This window comes from Diabrotica virgifera, chromosome 10 (assembly GCF_917563875.1).
Source record: "Diabrotica virgifera virgifera chromosome 10, PGI_DIABVI_V3a".
NCBI classification, from domain to species: Eukaryota; Metazoa; Arthropoda; class Insecta; order Coleoptera; family Chrysomelidae; genus Diabrotica; species Diabrotica virgifera.
The window spans coordinates 150,226,866-150,254,130 of NC_065452.1; the positions used below are offsets into that span (position 1 = coordinate 150,226,866).

The window sequence follows — 27,265 nt, forward strand, 5'->3', positions numbered from 1 at the left end:
GAAGCTATATACCAATTTTCAGACAAATCGGAGATCCACAATTTTTTGCCTGAGTGATTTGACATGGAATGTACCTTAAATAGAATACAAATAACCTGTTAAGTATATTTACTTCGTTAAAATTATACAGAGAGAGTCTGTAAAGTGGAATAAATTCAATATCTCAAATACTAATTGTTTTTTTGGAAAATGCTCAGACCCGTCGATTAGTATTTCAAATTGTCCTTTTTGACATTCAATAAAAATGTATACAGGGTGTCCCAATTTAGAGATATGACGTCATCGTCGATTTTCTTAAATGGCAACACTGTCATTTTGATAGCTAATTTGATAGGGTTTGTAAAGTTATACATAACTGCAAAATATCAAATTTTTATTCTCTACCATTTACAAGATAATAGAAAATAACAAAGTTATATCTGTAATTTGGAATATATTCAATAATTAAAATACTAACTGTTTTTTTGAAAAATGCTCAGACCCGTCGATTAGTATATCAAATTGTCATTTTTGACATATAATAATAATGTATACAGGGTGTCCCAATTTAGAGATATGACGTCATCGTTGATTTTCTTAAATGGCAACACTATCATTTTGATAGCGTGTGTAAAGTTATACACATCTGAAAAATTTCAAAATTTTATTCCCTACCATTTACAAGATAATAAAAAATAACAAAGTTATGAAGAACAAGAAGTAATCAAATAATAATTGAATTTATTTATTTCAATTAAGCAAATGCTCATAACGTTGACCATTGACAATTTGACAATAATTGAGGGCAACATTATGAGTTTTTGCTTAATTTATTGAAATAATTAAATTCAATTATTAGTTGATTACTTCTTTTTCATAACTTTGTTATTTTTTATTATCATCTAAATGGTAGAGAATACAAATTTGAAATTTTGCAGTTGTGTATAACTTTACACACCCTATCAAAATAGCTATCAAAATGACAGTGTTGCCATTTAAGAAAATCAACGATGACGTCATATCTCTAAATTGGGACACCCTGTATACATTATTATTATATGTCAAAAAGGACAATTTGATATACTAATCGACGGGTCTGAGCATTTTTCAAAAAAACAGTTAGTATTTTAATTATTGAATATATTCCAAATTACAGATATAACTTTGTTATTTTCTATTATCTTGTAAATGGTAGAGAATAAAAATTTGATATTTTGCAGTTATGTATAACTTTACAAACCCTATCAAATTAGCTATCAAAATGATAGTGTTGCCATTTAAGAAAATCGACGATGACGTCATATCTCTAAATTGGGACACCCTGTATACATTATTATTGAATGTCAAAAAGGACAATTTGAAATACTAATCGACGGGTCTGAGCATTTTCCAAAAAAACAATTAGTATTTGAGATATTGAATTTATTCCACTTTACAGACTCTCTCTGTATAATAGAAGAATAACTTCTTACGTGCGTACAAAGTACACACACATTCTTTTTCTTAATGAGAATAGGGGTCGTGTGGCACTTCATTTGAAAGGATGTTCAATTCTCTATTCCGTAATATAAACGATAATATCATTATTTATACAGGGTAACAGGGTGTCCAAAAAATAATTTTTGAATTAAATTAATTGACGCAAAAAGAACAATGTATGTAATTTATTTAACTCAAAATAGGCAAAATAGGTAAAATTTTATTTAACTCAAAATACATTGTACGGCTGTCAGTAAATAGAAAAAAAATGTTTATTTCACAAATAAACATTTCTTTTCGTTTAAATTAAATCACAAACAGCCTTCCACCTAGCTCTTGGCAGTTTGAATATTTTAATTTAAGCGAAAAGAAATGTTTATTTGCCAAATAAACATTTTTTTTTCTATTTTGTGACGGCGATAGAATGTATTGTGAGTTAAATAAATTGCATACATTCTTCTTTTTTCGTCAATTAATTTAATTCAAAAATTATTATTTTGGCCACCCTGCATAAATAATGAAATTAATGTTTATATTACTGTATAGAGAATTGAACACCCTTTCAAATGAGGTGCCACACGACTCCAATTCCCATTAAAAAAAATCATCGATTACGCACCACGCTCAGATGGATGACATCACTAATATGAAATATATGCCAAAAAATTGTAATTTGAAAGTAAAAATCGACTTGTTTCGGGATTTTTCTCTAAAGTCATCCGTTTTAGAGAAAATGAATTTATTTCATAATTTAGATCCTCTCTGTATAATACCGGGTGTCCAATTATATTTTCCCCCAATTTAAATGCCTATAACTTCTAAACGGTTTAAGATAGAAATATGCGGTTTTCGCTGAAATGTTTTATTTTAGTAAAAGTTTTGTCTGAATGGATTGAATTTTTTATATCGCTTTCAAATACGAAATAAAAAATGGCGGATTTTTGAAAAAACTTTGTTGACTTTTTTTTAATGGAACACCCAGTATATTTTTTTGTAAATTGAAAGAAAGGTCATTCACCTATCCAGCGATATTAAGTTTTTTAAAATCGGTTGTCAAATCACTGAGTAATTAATTTTTAAAATGAGGGGTGCAACGGGATATCACATACCTTAATAACAACTGAGCAAAATGATATTATGTTATCTGATTTCCACATTGCATCTCTCATTTTAAAAATTAATTGCTCAGTCATTTGGCAACCGATTTTAAAATTTTTTATATCGCTGGATAGGTAAATGACCGTTTTTTCAAGTCTCAAAAAAATATACTGGGTGTTTTAATAAAAAAAGTCAACAACGTTTTTTTTTTCAATAATGCGCCATTTTTTATTTAAAAGCGATACAAAAAATGGTCATATACCTAAAAACTTGAAAAATCGGTTATTTATATATCCAGCGGCAGCGATATAAAATTTTTTAAAATCGGTTGTTAAATTATTAAACAATTAATTTTTAAAATGAGAGATGCAATGTGGAAATCACATAACTTGCTTAGTTATGTTATTTAGGTATGTGATATCCACGTTGCACCTCTCATTTTAAAAATTATTTACTCAGTGATTTTACAACCGATTTTGAAAAACTTTATATCGCTAGATAGGTGAATGACCTTTATTTCAATTTACAAAAGAATATACTGGGTGTTCCATTAAAGAAAAGTCAACATAGTTCTTTTCAAAAATCCGCCATTTTTTATTTCGTATTTGAAAGCGACATAAAAAATTCCATCCATTCAGACAAAACTTTTACTAAAATAAAACATTTCAGTGAAAACCGCATATTTCTATCTTGAGCCGTTTAGAAGTTATAGACAGTTAAAATGGGGGAAAATATAAGTGGACACCCGGTATACAGTGTGTCAATTTTAAAATTTACAATGGCTATATCTCACGAACAAAAGCTGATATCGAAAAATGCTTGAAATCGTTTCTAGGATAGTAAGGGGGAACTAAAATGACATGAAAGGGAACTCACCCCCATCAACCCCCTAGGCCCCACCCATCACAACCAAAAAAGTTTAAATTGCAAACCCCTACTTGTGATACATCATTGAAAAGGCTATAAAAAATGCTATTCCATGGTATAAATAATAATTATACAGGGTGAAGCAATAATTGTGAAACTTTGGCTTAAATGAAAAATTTAATAAGGTTTTGTTGAATTACAAATTTATTAAAAATGTAAATAATTAATGTAAATATTTAATGTGAATTCTGTTGTTTGGTAAACAATAATACAGCCTATTTTCAAATTTTGCACGAAATTTAGCAAATGTTCTAGTAATAGGGCGACATGCTTGAGTAATTTTTTCTCGCAATTCCCCAAGTGAAGCAAGTTGAGTTTTATAAACAACTGATTTAGGGTAACCCCATAGAAAAAAGTATCTTACTATAAAAAGTACTATCCAATGGTATAAATAATAATTATACAGGGTGTTAATATCATCTGGCTTACTATGATTTTTGTATTTGTAATGCTATCTCCCGGACTATTATTTTAAATGGTAAGTGTCCGCTCGTACTGTTTTTTGTTAATTAAAACTTAATTTGCCATTTTTGCCTTAAATCAGTTGTTTATAAAACTTAACTTGCGTCACTTGGGAAATTGCGAGAAGTAATTACTCAAGCATGTCGCCCTATTACTAGAAAAACATTTGTCAAATTTCGTGCAGAATTTGAAAATAGACTGCAGTATTGTTTACAAAACAACGAAACCCACTTTGAACATTTATTTAATTGACATTTTTATCAAATTTGTAGTTCAACAAAACCTCATTAAATTTTTCATTTAAGCCAAAGTTTCACAATTATTGCTTCACCCTGTATAATTATTATTTATACCATTGGATAGCATTTTTTGTAGCCTTTTCAATGATGTATCACAAGTAGGGGTTTGCAATTTAAACTTTTTTGGTTGTGGTGGGTGGGGCATAGGGGGTTGATGGGGGTGAGTTCTCTTTCATGTCATTTTAGTTCCTCCTTACTATCCTAGAAACGGTTTCAAGCATTTTTCGTTTTCAGCTTTTGCTCGTGAGATATAGCCATTGTAAGTTTTAAAATTGACACACTGTATACATATTGTTTATTTACATCAAGTGCATTATGCGTTGGGATCGGGTTATTAATAATGTGTGTACTTTACAAACTTGCCTAAAAATAGAATAGCTTAAACGTGATGTAAATTTTGTGAGTGCAACGTATTAGCAAAAAATTATTAACAGGTTAGTCAATATTTTGTGCATAGATTAACCAGTGTTATTTTGACGTGCTTGTGTTACGCTTTTTCGGTAGTGCTATTGCCAAAAATTTAATATTGCTGTGTGTTTAGTATATAAAATTTTACATCAGTTAAAAGTGTTTTATTTTCTCAGCGTCTTTTCCTGGATGTTTTATTTTAATTTTGTTTGAGTGTTACAGAAATTAAATTATATTTGAAATTATGAACATATTACAACAATGCGATAGGAGGGTAAACAGAATCTGGAATGTGCTAAATATAACCGCGAAAATACAAACGAATAGTAATAGATGTGAGTAGCAGGTGAAGTTAAAGAAAAATAAACATTTTTTTGATCCGACTAGTTTTATTTATTGTAGTTGCAGTTCGGTGACAGAATCTTGTCCAAAACGTCTGATTTAATGGTGTTTGCTTTGTGTTTATATACGTAAGTGGACGATATTTAAAAATAATTTACTCCAACGATAAGCAAATAATCCTCAAACAACCACTTCTGGCTTCACATGGATCATTTATCGAATATGCTTTATAATCGAGCAGTGTTTTTAGTAATTACATTTATAGACCATAAGAAAGTATATTTTTACAGGTAGCATGAGGTACTCGATTTAGCTAATACATTTTTGTGATAAATCAATTAAAACACTTTGTCTATCCAATCATTTAGTAAAAATATTATCTTTTGCGCCGACACACTATCAGTAATTGCTATCATCGGCTATCAACTTTAGTATATTGAATGCTTTCGTAAAATGTGTTACATCCGGGGAGATCGAATTTTATATTTTGCCTATGAAGTGATCAATCGCGATACAAGATCTTAGTGATGTTTTACTTTTTACTTTTATTTCTCTTCGCCAAATTTTGTGCTGCTGATTCGGAATTCAATAACAGCATTTTGCTGCAGCAACCGTGGCCGTTGTCTGATTGTGATCCGAGTCCTCCTCCGTGTAGTGTTCGTCCTACTTGTCCTCTCATCTTCGACAATACTACCCAGAAGTATATGGTACATATAGGTGTATTACTACCTCAATCTGACAAATATATTGTGAATATAGATCGGGTAAATATATATTGTGTTTTTTGTTTATCTCTACATATTAAGATGATATAAGTATATCAAGATCTGATTTGTAATATTGGTAAATATTGAATTTATTCATAAATATATGTACATGTAAACTTACGTGCATAGAAATCGGCCCACTTAAAAATTTGGTCATTTTTGATGTCTCATATTTTCTAAACCTGTTGACCGACTTAAGTGATTTTTTGAACATCTTATAGCCTGATTCTTCAGCAATACTACTGTAATAATATTGTTGCTAAACAGGTAAATTTTTATTGTATACCGGGCACTGGGTGTACCAATTAAACTGTGTTTTCTTCTCAAAGTTCGAATCACCCTGTGGAATATTCTAGCATTTATAAAATACTGAAATTAAAACCCAACTATAGCCTCACGCTTTCTTAACATTATGTTTTTTTATTCATTCGTTTATGTTGGATAAAAAAGAGTTAGGTACTTTAACAACTAGACATGTTCTTCATCAATACACGGTGTCTCTAAATAAGTGCGACAAACTTTAAGGGGTAGTTCTGCATGAAAAAATAATGACATTTGGCTTTATAAACGTATGTATGCAAATGTTTCTTTTCCGAGATACGGGATGTTTAATTTTTTCTTACAAACTGACGATTTATTTTATTGTTTTAAAACCGGTTGAGATAGGCCAATGAAATTTGGTGGTTTTTAAGACGTAGTTATTGCACATTTTTTGACATACAATTAAGAATTTAATATTCACCATTAGCGCGCATACGTGTAATATCACAGATCATATTACTCGTATGCACGCTAATGGTGAATACAAAATTCTTAATTTTATGTCAAAAAATCTGCAATAACTACGTCTTAAAATCCACCAAATTTCATTGGCATATCTCAACCGGTTTTAAACTATGTAATAAAATAAATCGTCAGTTTGTAAGAAAAAATTCAACATCCCATATCTCGGAAACGAAGCATTCGCAGACATACCATTAAAAAGCAAACGGTCATTATTTTTTCATGCAGAATTACCCCTTAAAGTTTGTCGCTCTTATTTAGAAACACCGTGTATTGATGAAGAACATGTCTAGTTGTTAAAGTACCTAACTTTTTATCATTCAACATAAATGAATGAATCAAAAACAGAATGTTAAGCAAAGGCGGATCCAGGACCGATTTTCGGGAGGGGCCATGAAATTTTTTTGGGTAGTGGTAGGAGGGTCTGGGGGTAATTTTTAAAAATTAGGATTACAATAGTGAGTGTTAAGGCACTTTTCACACTCTTTTGAGTACCATAGAGACATTGAAAACTTATAGTTATTAAAGTATTATTAAAGTACTGATTCTTACACATTTCTTCGGATCCATGTGCAGTTCTTTCAACAAGTTTAAGGCTAAGGCCACACGGGCGATAATTTACGGCGCCGTAAGAGCAGTAAGCTTGACGAGGCATTGGTTGACTAACTTCTATTTCATCTACAATTGGTGGAGGAGTTAGTCAACCAATGGGTTTACTGCTCTTACGGCGCCGTAAATTATCGCCCGTGTGGCCTTTTGCTAATACTATTTTTCCCAATGCTTCTACTGTCAGGCCTTGTTCTTTCCCTCTTTATAGACAGAGGTGTAACGTGTAACCAGGATGATCCTAAGGCAACTACTTTATGGTCTCTGGGGGATATGGAATAGTAATGGTGTTAAGCATATAGAGCTCAAAGTACATCCAAATAGGGGGGTTATAACCCCCAAAACCCCCCTGGTTACGCCTATGTTTATAAATGATTTTCAATAATTATTTTTATATTTTCATAAGCGTCAATGAACTTGACAAAGTCTTCACGAATGTTGTTATTGTGCATGTATCTCAAATTTAGAGAAAGCTGTTCCACGTGGGATAGGTCGGTCATTTCATCAAATATGACAGAGTAATAATTTGCACTTTGAACCTGATTCATTATTTGTTCAATTATTTCTTCACCACAACATGTTATCAATTGATCTTGACTGGTGCTACTAATGTATGTTGCTCGGGAAGATGCTGTGGATAGGTGTTGTTTAAGAGTCTTATTTTCTGATGCGAGTTTATACCTTAACAATTTTCCTCATTGCTAGGTCCAGCATCTTCGTCTAGAAGCAGCAGGCTATCATCACGATGGCCTCTTAGAGGAATATTTTGTCGACCTAAGAACACTATAGATGCTACTATTGGCCTTTCTTTATTTTCTTGTATCTGTTTAGACCTCTGAGAGTCTATCTGGTTAATGACTGACTTTTGTGGGTTGCGATAACTTTGTAGAAAATCCAGCCCAACCTTAACGCACTCCTTGTGGTATTATGTTTTTTCATGGGTTTGTATGGCTCCGTCTTTCACCATGAGTTTGGCGAAACATGTTAAAGGTTTCGTGAAAAGGCTTTGGGCTATCATCCCTTTATTGTGACCGTATTTTTCGCTAGAAAAATAGAACGCACTACTTGTAAATCAATTCCCTTTGACTGTGCGAAAGTACCAACCAATTCCTTTGTTCTAAGTGCTGGTGACCCAATTAATGCTTCATTTCTTTTCTATTCTTTATGTGTACAGAATATGGAAATTGATACGATTTTGATGACTGTCAAGGTCGTTCTAAAAATTGACACTTTGTAAAATTATCAACATTTTGATTTGCAAAACATCCTATGTCATTCTTGAAGCTTTCGTTACTGATTTTTTCAATTGTAGTCCAGAAAACATATTTATCGCTTATTTTATACACACCTATATACATACGGTGACCATATCTTTTTAAAGAAAAAAAAGTACAAAAAACAAAAATGTATTAAAAACGCAAAATGTATCTTGTTATTGGACAAATGTAACTTTTTGGCATTAAAAATAAATCAACTATGTAGCTAAACATAAAAAATTATATCAATTAAACTAAACATAACACATTATATTAACTTTGAAAAAGTTGCAAGCCTGTAATTATGAGTTTTTATTATGAGGGACCTGGAATAGCCTCATCTTCTTCCGGTTTTTGGATCATTCATATTTTTCTGAACTTAAAATTAATTTAAGAAGGTCCGGCTTCGACTAAAGTAAATGAAACATTTCATACAAGTCTCATCAAAATTTGCATACACCAGCATCGCTGCCTTGAGAGTGGATATGGACATTTGAGACTTTTCCGACGTCCAATAATTATTACAGAAAATAAACGCTCGATAGCCGGACCAGTACCCGGAAGACAAAACATAAATTCGCATAATATTTGTAAGTTTTTCAGTTTCAATTGATCTACACATTTAAAAACTTCAAGTTATCGATCCTGACTATTTTTTTCTTCTCTGTTCCACGCAATTTTTTCACTTGTAGCCACGTCTTTCAAAATTCCCAGTTCGCCAAAGAGTTGATCTTTATTTAACATGGTTGCCTTGATATACAATTTAAAAATTTCGAGAGAATAACAAACATCGTTCCATGTTATTTCACTTCTTAGATCTATCCTTTTGAATACTTTAAATTCATGAAAATTTGTACTCCAGTTGTCTAGGTAGGTTAAACATTTTGTGTAAAAATATTTCACTTGTGCAGTGAAGTTTTGTGCACGACCACCGCACCATAAGCCTGATGTCTCATACACTTAAAATGTTTTTAAAGATCATTCATAAACGCATTTACCAAACACTTGATATGGATATTGAAGAAACCCAATTTGGATTCCGTAGAGGCGTAGGTACCCGTGAAGGTCTCTTTGCATTCAACATACTAATCCAGAGATGCTTGGACGTGAACCAGGATATGTACGTCTGTTTCATAGATTACAACAAGGCTTTCGATAAAGTCCGCCACAAAGAGCTAATGGACGTCCTCAAAGCAAAACAATTACAATACAATGACCTTTGAATTATAACAAATCTATATTATAAACAGCAGGCACACATACGCATTAACGAACACACATCAGAAGAGTTCGAAATTAAAAGAGGAGTGCGATAGGGGCGTGTATTGTCACTACTACCGTTGATTGAAATATTGATATGGGTATCCAATACCTCAATCAACGCTACTACTATTCAGTGCATACTCTGAAGAAATTATGAAAAAAGCTCTTCAGGGAGGAACAGCAGGAATAAAGGTAAATGGAACGCCAATTAACAACATTAGATAGGTATGCATATATAGCATATGCATATATGCATATATGCATACATAGGTACGCTATCATAATAGCGGACAACCTCCAAGACCTCCAAAACACAAGATAGTTGAGTATGGAGAAGAATATGAATTATCAGTAAACATCAAGAAAACTAAACACTTTTGAGGATATCAAAAACCCAAAATAATGATAAAAGCGTGACAATTAAAGGTAAAACTTTAGAACAAGTTGAAAACTACAACTATCTTGGCACAATAATTATTCACAAAAACGATTACTCCAAAGAAATCAAAGTTCGAATAGAGAGGACAAGAACAAACTTCAATAAAATGAGAAAGGTAGTTTGTGTAAGAGAACTGAAATAATTAAGACTTGAGAGTTAGGCTGGCAAGGTGTTATGTTTTCTCGACTCTGCTTTACATGATAGAAGCATGGTCAATTAACACGTCGACTACTAAAAAGTTGGAAGCATTTGAACTGTGGGTGAAGGTACCTGAAGATAGCATGAACCGAGCCTGTCACAAACAACGAAGTCAACAAAAGAATGGAAATATTGGAAACCATCAAGACACAAAAGCTGCAATACCTGAAACAGTATACAAAGAAATTTGTTTAAAAGTACATAGTGAAATATAAAAATATTCATTTTTTAGAAAAAATAAGTACATTTGCCTGTCCTTGGAAAGGTTTTAAAGTACATTAGGACAATATTTAAAAATAAGTACTGTCCTACTTAAATAAGTACATATGGTCACCGTATATATACATATGTGTTTGAAACTAAAAACATTTGAACTGCAAATATTTAATAACAGGTAAAAGGGGGAGAAGTGTACTTTTGAAGTGTGTAAAATTAATAAATTTTAGCTGAGCGCTTTCGGCTTATAAAGCCATCTTCGGAGCTATGCTACAATAAAAGATCTCTAATGAATAATTGATCTTAGAATTCAAAGTTTAACTTACGTCAAAAAGGTCAAAATACCACTATGAAGAGAGATGGGTTCCATTTATGATATGAAATACTTCTGTTTCTTATGTAGTTTTCTATTGGTTGGAAAAAACCTTGTCTGTCTGTTTCAAAAATTGTTCAATATGCTGTTGGTTATTTTTGTATCCAGAAAAGTTAAACATCAAGAACGAGCACAAAGGACTTTCACACGAAAATTACATTATATAGAAAACGAATATTTGATCATGGTAAGGTCAAAAAAAGTTTACCATTTGAATACTGCGGTGTCAGATAGCATTTTGACCTTACCATGATCAAATATTCGTTTTATATATAATGTAATTTTCGTGTGAAAGTCCTTTGTGCTCGTTCTTGATGTTTAACTTTTCTGGATACAAAAATAACCAACAGCATATTGAACAATTTTTTAAACAGACAGACAAGGTTTTTTCCAGCCAATAAAAAACTACATAAGAAACAGAAGTATTTCATATCATAAATGGAACCCATCTCTCTTCATAGTGGTATTTTGACCTTTTTGACGTAAGTTAAACTTTGAATTCTAAGATCAATTATTCATTAGAGATCTTTTATTGTAGCATAGCTCCGAAGATGGCTTTATAAGCCGAAAGCGCTCAGCTAAGAATTATTAATTTTACACACTTCAAAAGTACACTTCTCCCCCTTTTACCTGTTGTCATAAGTGTGTACAAAACTATTTCAGTCTTTACATTTAAATATTTAATATTATATTTTTTTTTAAGTCTCGGAGGGGGCCATGGCTCCCTGGATCCGCCCTTGATGTTAAGAAAACCTGAGGCTATAGTTGGGTTTTAATTTCAGTATTTTATAAATGCCAGTAACAAATTGACAGTCATTCTTCATTATAAGTATTCCCTCGTCGTGTTGAGTCGTGGACTCTCACAGACACCAAGTGAAAGAAAACTGAAGCTATCGAAATGTGGCTTTATCGTCAAATCGTGGAGATATCTTATACTGACCACGTTACAAATCAGGAAGTTTTATTAAAAATTCAAAAAGAAAATGAGCTAGTAACCACAATTAGAATATTAATAAGATATGGTTGAATGCTCAAATATATGAAACAAAATAAGTTCTCAATCCAGTAGCACCAAAACGACAATAAATATCATTCTCATACCACTAGATTGACAACAGGTGGAAATTCTCTGGCTACTACCCCCGTGACTTTCAAAAATTATAAGCCATACGGGTGCCGAGACGAACATTAAGATGAGGGAATTTTAAATAATTCACGTCCCATCTGCTCAGCGTGGTAGAGTTCCAACGAGAAAGCTTCCTAAGTACTCCACAAAAGAGTAAATAAATTAAAACTGTATAAACATTTTCAATTTCTTGGCAATCCGAAAATGCAGCAGCATTATCCTCTAGTTAAATCCGAGAATGCAGGAAGAGTCTATACCGGTTTGCAAAGAAAGAAATGCCACGGATATCGTAGAGACATGTACCAAGAAACAAAATAAGTTCTCAATCCAGTAGCACAGAAAAGACAATAAATATCAACAACAGGTGGAAGTTCTCTGGTTAGTACCCCCGTGACGTTCAAAAGTTATAAGCCATACGGGTGCCGAGACGAACATTAAGATGAGGGAATTTTAATGTGAATTATTTAAAATTCCCTCATCTGCATTTTCGGATTGCAAAGAAATTGAAAATGTTTATACATTTTTGGCCATACAGCCAAATTATTTATTATTATTTGGCTGTATAAGGGAATTATTTAAAATTCCCTTATCTTAATGTTCGTCTCGGCACCCGTAAGGCTTATAATTTTTGAAAGTCACGGGGGGTAGTAACCAGACAACTTCTACCTGTTGTCAATCTAGTGCTATGAGAACGATATTTATTGTCGTTTTCTGTGCTACTGGATTGATAACTTATTTTGTTTCTTGGTAGGTGTCTCTACGATAGTCGTGGCATTTCTTTCTTTGCAATCCGGAAAGGCCCAAAGCAAGGTACCTGGTTGAATTGGAGAGAAGAGGATATGGGACTACTGATGAGGGGAAAATCCCCGAAGCCGGTATAGACTCTTCCTCTCTTCCGATTTAACTAGAGAATAATGCTGCTGCATTTTTGGATTTCAGAGAAATTGAAAAAGTTTATACATTTTCAAATATATGAATTTTACAAATAAAATTCAGATATCGAGCATAGCTACTTATTAATTTTGGCCAAGCACTTTCGCTATTAGAGCACCTTCAAGGGCATTTCGTCAACAAAGAACGCTATACAACCTATCCTGAAATGGGAATGTCATAGACATATGGTTCTTTACCAATTACTATTCTTTTAGCTTTCTGATATGAAATTATTGCCTTTTCAAACATAAATGAAAAAAATTCTTTTTTGGCAAACACTTTTTCGGAATATGCTTAACTTTTGACGAACAACATAATTATCAGTTAGCACCAGATCACTAATTCTACGAGGATTTGAAAAATAAGTGCTAATTGCACGTGTGATTTTATTACAATATTTGATAAACCTTCGTCTGACCAGGAAAATTACCTTTTTTAACGCGGGTTATCCACGCGGTCGTATCGCACAGCCCGTTCTAGACCGTAAAAACTCAAAATATTAAAGAGTAATTTCATTTCAAACTCCGTTTGTCTCCACTTTTTGGTGTATAACTTCCGTTTAACATAAAAATAAGACATTTAAGCCCGAACAGTCGTTTTTTTCCTTGAGTGTTTTAAATATAACTTTTAACGATTTTACACTGATTAGGTATTTATTTAAATAAATTTGTATATTTTATCATAATGGCGTATCATAATTTTATCATAAAGGTATGAATAGAAAAATGATGTTTCAATAGAAGGGACTCAAAATATGTCATTATACGGCATTATATCAAGTTATTTTAATGTTTTGATCAAATTTTAGTGTAAAAACCCCATTTTTTACATTTTCCTCAATTCCCAAAATAAATATCATTAGATTTGGCTGAAAATTTGCCCACAGATAGCCAAATTACAAGGCTTTAAGTAATTAAAAGAATTTTTATTTTGTTTTACGATAAAAAATGTGACATGCAATAATATCTGAGTCAAATATCATTAGCTTTTAATTTTTAATTGTAACATATCGATTCGTTCCATCGACGAAATATTTTTGTTGAAGATTGTTGAAGAAGTTGAGATATTACAGTGCTTTGAGGAAAAAGATGATGCATAAATGCTTTTTATTGGTGAGATAATAGTATAATAATAATATTATGAAAAGAGCATTATTTAACGATGGTCAATATGGTCATTCTGATGCGAGTATGAGGGATATGACACCGATAAATGTCAAATATCGTATAGAATACGAGTATCATAATGACAAATAAATGCAAGTTGTATACACGACTTTTTATATAATCATTCACAACAAAAAATATATTGAAATTTATTTATTTTGTAATACAAATAAATTAAGAAGTTATATGATTATTTTATTAATTCTTTTTTGATACATCTATACACCAATCACAAAAAGTATCACATTTTGAAACAGAAAAAAGTTTAAAAATAATTTTTAATTTTTATATATAATAATACTCGTCTATCGTTTTCTTTAGGTGTCTAAAAACCCATAACATTTCAAGTTGAAGCATGTTTTTGCAGAAAAAAAAAACAAGTAACAAAACGTTGTTAAAAGAAAATATTTATTTTAGACATTTGTGTTCAAAAATTTTATCTGTGCACCAAGTCTGCTTGAGTTTTCACTGTCGAACTTTGCACTGTCATACCCAAAAATGCAGTTTTTGACTCATTAATAAAAAGAATATTAGTCTAGTCGTTATGTCTCAATCGACATATTCTGATGCAAAACTTAAATGTGCCGTACGATGTGTCCTCGTTAACAATGCAGCAGTAGCAGGCATTCTGGCTCTGATTCCAAATTCCCTTAATCTGTTTCTAACCGAATTGGCACTTATTCGAACATTATACATATCTTGTGTAGGTATACTCTACATTCTTTTTAAAGCTCTTGAAACGTTGGATTGGTGGACTCTAGGGATTATCCAGCAGCATTTTCAATCCAGCTGGATTTTTGCAAGATTGGCACTTATTCGAACATTATACATATCTTGTGTAGGTATACTCTACATTCTTTTTAAAGCTCTTGAAACGTTGGATTGGTGGACTCTAGGGATTATCCAGCAGCATTTTCAATCCAGCTGGATTTTTGCAAGATTGGCCTGAATCCAGCGCGGATCCAGCAAAATGTGAAATCACAATAAAAACACGATTTTAATGTTTTTTGTCTGTATTCTAAATTTTGAAATTTTTTAAATTTCCAAATTTTTAAACATGCACATTTAGTTTCTTGGAAGTGAGACCTTAAAAAACATAGGCCTTACCTACTTCGCACATACTGCACATATAGCCGGTTGCGGAGGAAGCCCTTCCGACCTCTGTGCTGGTCGGTTTTAAGGTCATCAAATAGTCATAGACCATTGACAAATGACCGCCTTCCACTCCTTTGGTCTCATAAACGGCCATTCCCTTTTCCAAAATCTTTTCGTAATCTTTTTGAGAACCATTTTTTTTTGTTATAAAAGTTTTCTTTTTCTCGTTTCAATTCAATCTCAATTGTTCCAAAGTAAAATTCACGGACTCCGGATTAGTTGGCCCATCTTCTTTCATTATGTCCTCTTACACTGGTTCCACAGTTACTTGTTTATTTATACGAATCAACAAATTTTTCATCTCCTGTCGCATTGGAAATAACCAGGATTGGAGACCGACCCTGCATCGATAACTATAATGTTGTATTCAATGTGGGCTCCGAATATTTTTAAATATTAACAAAGCTTAATATAAGTTATAAATTGTGAATCTCAGTGATATATTGAAATAAACTGTAAGTGTACAAACTCTTTACATAATATCCAGTAAAATTAGCATTAAAGTCAGCAAATTGCAATTATTTGTTATTGTTGTCAATACACAAATCCAGTTTTACCAGCAAAATAACCGCTTTTAGTAAAGACCTATATACCTGTTTTAGCAGGTGTACAGGGTCGGACTTACTTTTCACTTAACGTTTATCGAAATGAATTCAAACATGGAATCCCACAACAGTTCTACAATACAAGGCCATCAAAGTAAAATAAACGCATCACAGTCATACTCTTTGGCAGCGTCGAGAGTGCAATTTCCTTTAAAGTCCCAAGCAATTATCTTTAGTGCCTTAGAAAACACCAAACTTCAAGACTACCTTCTCCCACTTGGAAATATAATTCAACCGAAAAATATAATCTTCTCTTCTAGATTATCTAATAATCGCATATGTATGTATTCATCCAATAAACAAATAGTGGATGATTTTATGAATAATCATGGTCAAATAGAAATACAAGGTGAAATTGTCAGAGCAAGAAGGTTAGTTACACCAGCGGAACGACTTGTGCTCTCCGGCGTATGTCCTTCAATACCGCACGACTTGCTAATCAATGAGTTACAAAAAATCGGCATAGTTCCTGTCTCCACCATGACATTCCTCAAAATTAGTGCTTCCATGCCTGAGTTCAATCACAGTCTTAGTTTTCGAAGACAAATCTATATCAGTCGTCACAGTCTAACACTACCAGAGTCATTTACTCTTGTTTTTGACAACATGATATATAGAATATTCATCTCTCAAGATAGTTTCGTTTGCTTTAGATGCAAGAAGTCAGGTCACATTGCATCACAGTGCTCCGAACCACTAGCTCAACTAAACCCCAACCAAAACAATGAAGCATCGGTATCCAGCGCAACAAATATATCTTTGCAAGCACCCAATGATACAAACCTTTCTCAGTGTGAACAAATGTCTATTGCCAATGTCCCGGAGATACCGAACAAAGAAGATGCATCAAATAAGGACAGTCACATAATTAATCAACCAAAACGTAACTTTGATGAAATTATTTCACCTGAAGCAGATCCATCTTCAAAAGAATGTAATATTTTTCCACCACCTAAAGTCCAAGCAAAATCTAAAAAAGCTAAAATTAGTTCAGCAAGCACTTCTTCATGCTCATTTTCTCTCTTACTTGACCCTGCTAAAAACTTCATAGAAAATCCCCCTCTACCTTTCCCTCTAAACTTTGATCAACTTAACATGCTCCTAATGAATATCACGGGATCAACAGATTCTATAACCACAATTCAAGAATATACCACAGACCTATCAGCTTTGTCCCATATGCTCGCTCTAGTTTACCCCCATTTAAAGGTAAGATCCATAAAACGAAAATTCACGTCCATAAAGAAAAAAATTCATCGTTATATTGGCAGTGAGGCGTCAGATTGGGAAAGTGGCACATCTCAATTAAGCCAACATTAAGATTCAAGTTTTTATTTCAAAAGAATATTGATGGAATTTTTCATCGCCATGTTATGCTCCTACATCTTTCACTGAATTACAGAATCTATACTGCAGAGCTCTTTGGTTTGTTTAAAGCCATCAAACTATGTATATATTAAAGACCTCCCTTGTTGCCCAGTCCTTTCCGACTCTCTTAGCACAGTCAAAGCTATGCAAAATATATACCATAAACACCCCATTGAGAAAAGAACCTAGGCCGAACTAATGGAAGCTCAAGAAAGTTTCAGAAGAATCCACTTCCTGTGGATACCATCCCACATAGGCATTGAAGGAAATATGAACAAGCAGATACTAGTGCGCGTAACGCTATCACTAATGATGCATCAGAAAAAGAGTGTCGGAGTGTCGTTAGCGATCTAAAAGTTCATTCCAAAAATAAAATGTTAGTACGTGGAATCCAATTATTGCTCCAAAGGTTTAATTGTATACAAATTGTAATTCATTTTTACCAATTTTTGATTTAATATTGTTACAAATGTTACAGAAATGTCGCTAATAACCTTCGGGTGGATGCGACTTTGTCTTTTTAAATAATAAAAAAAAAATAACCAGGATTGTTTAGTCCTTCGTCACACTTTTTTGATTTTGTAAGTAAACTAATGTACCTATAATTTCAGAGAGATACTGTTCCACGATTATGTTGCGTAGTGCTTCCGATAGATTGGCATTAAGGCTAGAGTCCTGGCTATTTAGTTTGTCTAAGGCAAATGTCATGCTTGTGTCCGTCGTTCGCCGTTATCAAAGTGGACTCTCTTCTGCAAAGAGCTTCTACAGCCAGTTTTACCGGTTAGAGAGTGGCCATCAATTCATTAATTATTGACCACTCGCCAGCAGAGAATTTTATCGCAGAATCAATGTCTATCAACGCTTTATCGATGCAAACTAGGCTGTAGAAACTTTCCATCATAGTGAGCTACTCCTAGCGCGATAGAATGGCAAGATGCCGACTTACAGCTTTGAATAAAGAGGCTAATGGAGACATTCAGTAACTTATTTCGAATTTGACACGTTTGCGGATCCGCGCTGCTGGATCCAGCACAGTTTGCTGGATCCGGCATGTAAAAAAGTGCTGGATCCAGCTGGATTGCTGGATGCTGGATCCAGCAATTGCAATCTCTAGTGGACTCCCATAACATCAGCAAGATATTGCTGCACTCTTCCATCTCCAATTAAAGCTACCATTTGGGATGCTCGTTCTGACGTTAAATGCCAGATTTTGTGTAATAACGCACCTCCCCATTAAAAAATCAAGCAGACCTAGTGCAGAGATCAAATTCTTGAACAGAAATATCCAAAATAAATATTCTCCTTTAACAAAGTTTTCTTTTCTGTGTTTCTTTCGGCAAAAACACTCTTCAACTTGAAATGTTATGGATTTGTAGACACCTACAGGAGACGATAGACGAATATTACAATATTCTGCTATACTTAAATTAAAAATTAATTTTAAACTTTTTTTGTTTCAAAAATTATGCGATACTTTTTGTGATAAGTGTATTTTGAATGTTAGACTTATTGTTAAAATGAATTTGAGGATAAATTTTCAATATGCCCATCGTATCAAGGTGTATGCTTTTGACTTACTCATTGCGCATGAGCCACCTTTGAAACAGAACGTCATCTCGCGATTCTATTGGTTAACAATCTGTACCGTAATGAAAATCTGTATCAAAATGAAGCTCTTTACTCTTTATGACATAGGATATAGATATTGCAATCATAGTTAATATACAGGGTGTCCCGAAAAGAATGGTCATAAATTATACCACATATTCTGCGACCAAAAATAGTTCGATTGAACCTAACATACCTTAGTACAAATGTGCTCATAAAAAAAGTTACAGCCCTTTGAAGTTACAAAATGAAAATCGATTTTTTTCAATATATCGAAAACTACTAGAGATTTTTTATTGAAAATGGACATGTATCATTCTCATAGCAGAAACATCTTAAAACAAAATTATAGTGAAATTGGTCCACCCCATAAAAATTTTATAGGGGTTTTGTTCCCTTAAACCCCCCAAACTTTTGTGTACGTTCCAATTAATTCATTATTGTGGTACCATTAGTTAATCACAACGTTTTTAGAACTTTTTTGCCTCTTATTATTTTTTTGATAAGCCAGTTTTTATCGAGATGTGGCTTATTTTTTAATATATTTACATAAAAATTTTATGGGGGTTTTGTTCCTTTAAACCCCCCAAATGTTTGTGTACGTTCCAATTAAACTATTATTTTGGTGCCATTAGTTAAACACAGTGTTTTAAAAAAATGTTTGCCTCTTTGTCTTTTTTTGATAAGTCACCTTTTATCGAGATATGGCTTCTTTTTCAAAATATACCTAAAAATGTAAATTATAAATAAATTTTCCGATTATTAACAGGTCTCTATAATCGTACTTAACCATATACAAATATGTGGTGGATTCGACAAATATTCAAAATATCTCGATAAACAGTGGCTTATCGAAAAAGTACTAGGAGGCAAAAAGTTTTAAAAACATTGTGTTTCATTAATGGTGCCACAATAATAATTTATTTGGAACGTACACAAAAGTTTGGGGGGGTTTAAGGGAACAAGACCCCCATAAAATTTTTATGGGGTGCACAAATTTCACTTTAATTTTTATTTAAGATGTTGTTGTCATAAGAATGCCACATATCTATTTTCAATAAAAAATCTCTAAGAGTTCTCGATATATGAAAAAAAAATCGATTTTCATTTTGTAACTTCAAAGGGCTGAAACTTTTTTTGTGTGCACTATTGTATATAGGTAAGTGAGGTTCAATCGACCTATTTTTGACCCCAGAATCTGTGGTATAATTTATGACCAATCTTTTCGGGACACCCTGTATATATACTAAGAGAGTAGAAAAATCCAAAAATGAAACTGAGTTAATACACTTTTGAATGGGATGTGCGACATAATGAATCATATTCTTCTATCAGTGATACCACCATTATTTTTTAATTTTCTTTTCCCTGTAAAGTGCTTTTAAACGATATTCTAAGTGATAGGCTCTATGACTGATAAACCAATTAATTATATTTACAAGATTATAAGCTAGACAGTTCTTCGTTACACAAATTATAAATTGATTGATTTTGTTCAAGAAGGCTTACAGAGAAAAAATTTTATTTTAGAAATGCTTAATAATGTAGAAAACATTAAAAAAATTTTTATATTACGTCCTCAAATCAAGAGCAATAAATCAATTATATGTAGTAATTTTATAGCCGTACCAAAATGTATATATCTTTAGGTGTAAATATATTATATTATCGATGATAAACATTTCTGTTCTTGTATAGACGATGATTTCGTAAAACAGTTCCACTATATACAGTGTGGAAGGCACTTATGGAATAAAATTATTTCTGTCCTTGTTAAAAAAATTATAAAAAACGCTGAGACCCGTCGATTTTTAAATAAAAATGTGCACTTTTTAAACATAAATTTAAATATACAGGTGATCCTTGCAAGTCTAGCAGAGCCCATATGCTTTACTTTTAATGGAACACCTCATATATTCTTATATTTTTAAAACCTGCTTAATAACCTGAAATTTTGAAATTAACAAGTATGGAAACCACTTATGGAATAAAATTGTTTGTGTCCTTATTTTAAAAAATTATAAAAAATACAGGCATACGTCAACTTTTAAATTCAAATGGGCGCTTTACAAACATAAATTTAAATATACAGGGTGATTCACGCAAGTACAGTATAGTTCATGATTTTTAGTTTTAATGAATCACCCTGTATATTTTTATATTTTTAGAATCTGCTAAGAAACCTCATCTCAAAAAAGTGTATTATTTAGGGTCTATTATGAATAATACAAGGTGAAATTTTGAAATTATTTATAAATTTTGTCAGGACATTAAATACAAAACCCAATAATTTAATGCTTAGTTTAGAAAATGTATGCCTTTATTTAGCTAATTTAAAAAATAATACTGTTATTTAAAGCATGATAAATTATTAATTTCAAAATTTTATATAGGTATTTAATATCTTGACGAAAATTTCATCTTGAATTATTCATAATAGATCCTACATAATAGGTGTACACTTTTTTGATATGAGGTTGTTTAGCAGATTCTAAGCATATAAAAATATACAGGGTGATTCATTAAAACTAAAGATCATTAACTATTCCGTACTTATGTGAATCACCCTGTATATTTTAATTTATGTTTTTAAAACGCCCATTTGAATTTAAAAGTTGACATGTCCCAGTATTTTTTATTATTTTTTAAAATAAGGACACAAATAATTTTATTCCATAAGTGGTTTCCATACTTGTTACTTTCAAAATTTCACCCTCTATTATTCATAATACATACTGCATGATACAGTTCGTTGAAATCAGGTTGCTAAGCAGCTTTTAAAAATATAAGAATATACAGGGTGTTCCATTAAAAATAAATCTTATGGACTCTGCTAGACTTGAAAGAATCACCCTGTACATTTAAATTTATGTTTAAAAAGTGCACATTTTTATTTAAAAATCGACGAGTCTCAGCATTTTTTATAATTTTTTTGAAACAAGGACAGAAATAATTTTATTCCATGAGTGCCTTCCACCCTGTATATGTAGTACAGAGAAATAAGATATTTCCGGAACTTTGACCTGGTCAGGTATCTGACAAGTGTTTTTATGGACCTCTAGAAGAGCTAAAACCTCTATTTTTCCTGCAGTGGGTTCGGTCAAAATTTCAAAGTGATTCATCGATTAGTTTAAAAGATATTTAAATTGTTTATTCCAAATACCTTTTTTTGCAATAGTACAAGTCAGAAAAAAATGAACTTTCAATGTAAATAATTTAAAAAAGTGCCAAAAAACCTGATCGGCTCAAAGTCCCCAAAAATAGGGCTTCTCTAACTTTCTCTCTACTGTATGTGCCTATACTTATTAAAGGTTTTTCTTCTGATATTTGTTAAGCCGTAGCCAGAAGTTCATAGAATTGTATAGGAAATGAGTCAGACTTTAAAATTAATAATATATACAAGGTGTTTCATTAAGAATGTCCAATCTCTGAGTTGTAGGTTCTAGACCTCAAAATATTAGGATTTAAGCGAAACCACTTAAATAAAATGTGACTCCTTACTGAGTTACAGGGTGTTTTATTTAAAAATTTAAAAATTATTTTTGCTCAGTATTTTAAAGCTCTTCCACGCATCCTTTTCATACTTGGCCGAAAGTGTAGGTACTATACACCCTATGAAATTATGTTAAATAAACGTTTCTGGCTATTACCAGAGGCTTACGACAGGGACAGTGAATGGTTCACCCTTCCCAAATTCTACCCCACTGGCCGAATTGCCATTTAAGTGCAATTTTTCGATTCTGCAATATTCTTTATGTAAATAATTATACTCTTCACTCGTAAGAATAAGTCATTAGTTTTCGAGATATTTGAAGTTAAACATGTAACGGCACAGATATATTGATTGATATATTTTGCCGCTTAATTTTAAACTTCAAATATCTCGAAAACCAATGATTTTATCGTTAAAGCTGAAGAGTATATTATTCATTCTTAATGATAAAATGATTAGTTTTCGAGATATTTACAATTAAAAATTAAGCGGCACAATACATTCATCAAAATAACTGTGCCGTTACATCTTTAACTTCAAATATCTCGAAAACTAATAACTTTTCGTTACAAGTGAAGAGTATGTTATTTACATATAGAATATTGGAGAATCCAAAAATTGCTAAAATGGCAATTACGCCAGAGGCGTAGAATTTGGGAAGGGTCAACCATTCACTGTCCTCTGTCGTACACCTCTGGTAATAGGCTAAAACATTTATTTAACATAATTTTATAGGGTGCATAGTACCTGCACTTTCTGCCAAGTATGAAAAGGATACGTTGAACAGTTTTAAAATACTGAGCAAAAATAATTTTTAAATTTTTAAATAGAATATCCTGTAACTCAGTAAGGAGCCGTATTTTATTTAAGTGATTTTGGTTAAATCTTAATATTTTGAGATCTAAAATCTACAACTCAGAGATTGGACATTCAATAAAACACCCTGTATACAGGCTGAGTCACCACTAACGGAAGGAAGTTTACAGCGAAAGGGTAAAAGATTAAAAAAAAATACATTCATACTTTGTAAGTTGATAAAAGCAACATTTTAAAATTATTTTGAAATATAACGGGCGTCCCAATAAATTGCTATATAAAATCCTCAATAAATTTTCTTAAGGGACACCCTGTATTTTATTGCATTTTCTGATTTTCCGCAAAAAATAAGGTACAGTTTCATAAGGATGTTACTATAGTAGTATTACTATACCTAAGTACAGAGTGTTCTGAATTATGTCGACTTTTCTTAAAATGTAAAGTTTTAAAAGAAGAGTCATTCTCAACTTATTTAAGCAATTATAACAAACTTTCTCTCACACCAAAATAGTTGGATATTCGTTGAATTTATTCCATGATTGATTATATTATTTAACATTTTTTTACAGTGTGTTCACAATTACAGTTTCATTATTGGATTATTTAATATGAGGCTCGTTTTAAATGGAACATCATGTATATTAACCACTTGTAACATTCAACAAAGTTTCCTCTTTTGAATGTTATGAAGATGCCTGATTCGTAGGTGGTAGGTGTCATAGTTTTGGCGTAAGTTACAGTTACTTGAATTTTTAATCGGTAAATCGACTTTAAAACAAAATATGTAGATAGTTAATGTCATTGTATGACACTGTAATTTTAGGACACAATTCTTCTTGCCAACGTTGGCGATTACCATTGCAAAGGCTTCTCGATCTTCCTCAATATGGAATAATAATTGTCCTGCATATTTGATATCTGACTCCGTTCACAAATGTTTTTTAACCAAGAAACTTGTTTTCTTCCTACACCTCTACGGCCCTCTATTTTGCCTTTAAGGATCAGTTGTAATATTTTATATCGATTTTTTAGGACATTACGGCCTGGTAACTATCAAAAATATAAACATTCGTGTAGCGATATAAACATTTATTTAGCTTTAACTGTTCCTAAAAATGAAGAATAACGCTATCTACGGAGTTGACATGGTATTTTGCATTCAGGAATGTTTGGATAATTGTCTCTTAGCTTCTAAAGTTTACGATCAAAGTATTCTGAAAGAAAACACCCAAAAATAAAGATTTTGAGAGATTGCTCAATATATTATTTCGTGCATCTGGTAATGTTGCACACGAAAAAAAAAAAAAAAAAAAAGAATGTGTGTGTACTTTGTACGCACGTAAGAAGTTATACTTCTACTACATATTATGTGATTTTTAAGACAATACCAAAAATTAAAAAAAATAAAAAAATAAACGCACACAAACACATTGAAAAATGCCACAAAGAAAAAATTATTTCTGAACGATAATAATTGTTGGCAAAAATTTTAAATACGCATTTTCTGAAAAAAAAAAATTATATAACAAATATACTTACAATCATAAAATGCATAAAAAAATAAAAACTTTCATCGGGAATCGAACCCGTGAATTTCGGGGCGCTTTGATTCGTAATCGAAGCCTAGACTCACTCGTCCAATTCCACATTATTTGTCATGTGGAAAAATAGGGTAACTGAACGTTTTACTGTTTGACAGTTGTTTTGAATATAATTAAATTATGTAGTTTAAATTTTGTGGAAGAAAATATTAAAATATAACAAAACAGTAATAAAACAATATATTAGATGAAGATTGGTAGAACTTTTGTTGCTAATCAAATTAAGTATGTAAATCAAAGCATTACATACGTACTAGATAAATAAATCTACGCCAAAAATTATAATTTAAAAATAAAAATCAGACCTAATTTGGGATTTCTCTCTAAAATCCCCATTCTTGAGAAAATAAATGTATGTATTCCAACCTAATCCAAATGTATAATTACAATATGATTATAATAAAAACTACTTACCAAATTAGAATGAGTTTTCCTTGTCCAAAATAGTCCAAAAGTCCAAAAATATAGGTATATGAAAACTATTTAAAAAGGCAGTATAACTATTAATTAACTTTGTTTCTTTTCCCACAAATTTCAAAACGTAACAACCATAAATAATCAAACTACGTACAGCTGTGCCACAGCCGCCATATTGAATAATTTTTGACATGTCATTTGAACATCCAATCAGAACAAAGTTATAATGCGCATGCGCCGGGATAATAGGTTTTAACATATAAAAATTCACCCTCATATCGCCGGTAAAGAAGTATAACTTCAATAAATAAAAATAAACCGGTTAGTAGTGACAATGTCAACAAACTGAACTGCTTTCTGTTATGGAAAACCTAAATACTAGTAGGTACTAATTTTAATAAGGTAAGGTAATAATAAAGTTTAAAAATTTTTTGTACACTTAAGAGAAGGTAATAGAAGATTCTGATTTTTTTAAATGTATTGTTTACAGACGAATCTACTTTTCACAATAATGGTCTAGTAAATAGACATAATTTTCATTATTATGATTCACTAAACAAGCATTTTAAAATTTTAGTAAATTTTAAAATTTTAGTACATATTCACAAATACACCAATTACAATTATATGTCAAGGGACAAATAATAGAGTAGGTAACGTCCATAAAATATTTGCGAGAAAATGTCAATAGCCAGTGTAACCCAAAAAAAAAAGAAATAGTATCAACAATCGAACAAGCGATTAAAATACTCATGAAAATTTTGTACAAGATCAGACCTTAGTCTGGAGCTCAGAATCCCAATGATCAGATATTACGTTTTCTCTGTCTTGTTGTATGACTGTGAAAGTTGGACAATGGACCCTGAAACAGAAAAGAGAATGGCCTTTGAGATGTATAGGTATGTTACGGGTAAAGTTCGGTAAACGGGTAATCCTAGGATTACCCGGCTAAAGTACGAAGTATCCACGAGGTATCGGTAATATCCGATAGTAAGTCCGAAATATAATTTAAATAAATTTAGTTCAAATTTCGAGTAAAACACATTCTACCTGCTGCCTCGTGGTTAAATGTTTAATTGGGTATACTATTAGTAATGACAAGACACGTTAAATGCTACTAGGAGCACTCCCGAATCATAATTTACAATGTATATGTTACAGTTCAAGTTGATTATCCAGTTGGAGTTGACTCCAACTAGTTGGAGTCAACTCTAACGGCTGGTTTCAGTAAAAGTTGATTATAAATATAAAATGAAGATTTATATTCAACATTTACTAGTAAAAGTAGACTCCAACTAGGAAAAGTATACTCTTCCCAGTGCCATTTAGTAAAAGTTGATTCTGATTCACACAAACAGCCGATTCTAGAAATTAAATGTTACTGAATATGTTCAAATTAGTCTAGGCTGTATCGTCGCCCCCGTTAGGTAAATTACTCCGATTCGAATTTTTTGCACAAACTTACTCAAAAAGAGGTCCTTATAATAAATCTACTGGGTGCCAGACAGTACCTTGATCGATAAATTGTTTAAACAATTTTTTTAGACAAATTCACAAAAATAATTTTTTCACTTCGAACAATTTTTTTTTAGATCATTTGGGTTATTCTGAACAAAAAAAGGTATTTTGTGATTTTTCTCTAAAATTGATTGTTGTCGAGTTATACGCGATTTAAAATTTGAAAAATGCGAAAATATTTATTTTCAAGGCTTAATAACTCGGTTAAAATCCATTACATATTATGAAAGTCAGAAAGTGACCAAATCAAAGTTTATAGCTCCCTCTACAAGATCCAGCAGAAATTTGTCACTATTTTATTACTAAGCTTTATCTTTAATTATTAACAATGAACGCTAAGTGCGTATTAGGCGGCCGTCAATGGTGAGTGCTAAAGAGATGGTACCGCGTGAGACCCTGTGTATTTGTTGTAAGGATTGTTATACGGAGCAGATTTTTGTTTTTTTTTTAATTCAGTTAGTACTAAGGAATGTATTACCTCAATTTTAAATTAGAACTCACATTAAACTTTTTAATATCTGCATTTTTCATTATACCAATTTAAACTAAATATTAATCTCTTTG

General features: G+C 31.8%; 1 protein-coding gene across 1 annotated transcript in view; it reads left to right on the plus strand.

The window, feature by feature from the left end:
- The first annotated feature begins 5,419 nt into the window (after nt 1-5,419).
- Nucleotides 5,420-27,265, plus strand: part of LOC114332482 (atrial natriuretic peptide receptor 1) — a 660,741-nt gene continuing 638,895 nt past the window's right edge. Inside the window, exon 1 of the mRNA XM_050663631.1 lies at nt 5,420-5,758. Coding sequence (XP_050519588.1) covers nt 5,522-5,758 — 237 coding nt within the window. The 5' untranslated portion in view covers nt 5,420-5,521. The remainder of the gene's footprint in view (nt 5,759-27,265) is intronic.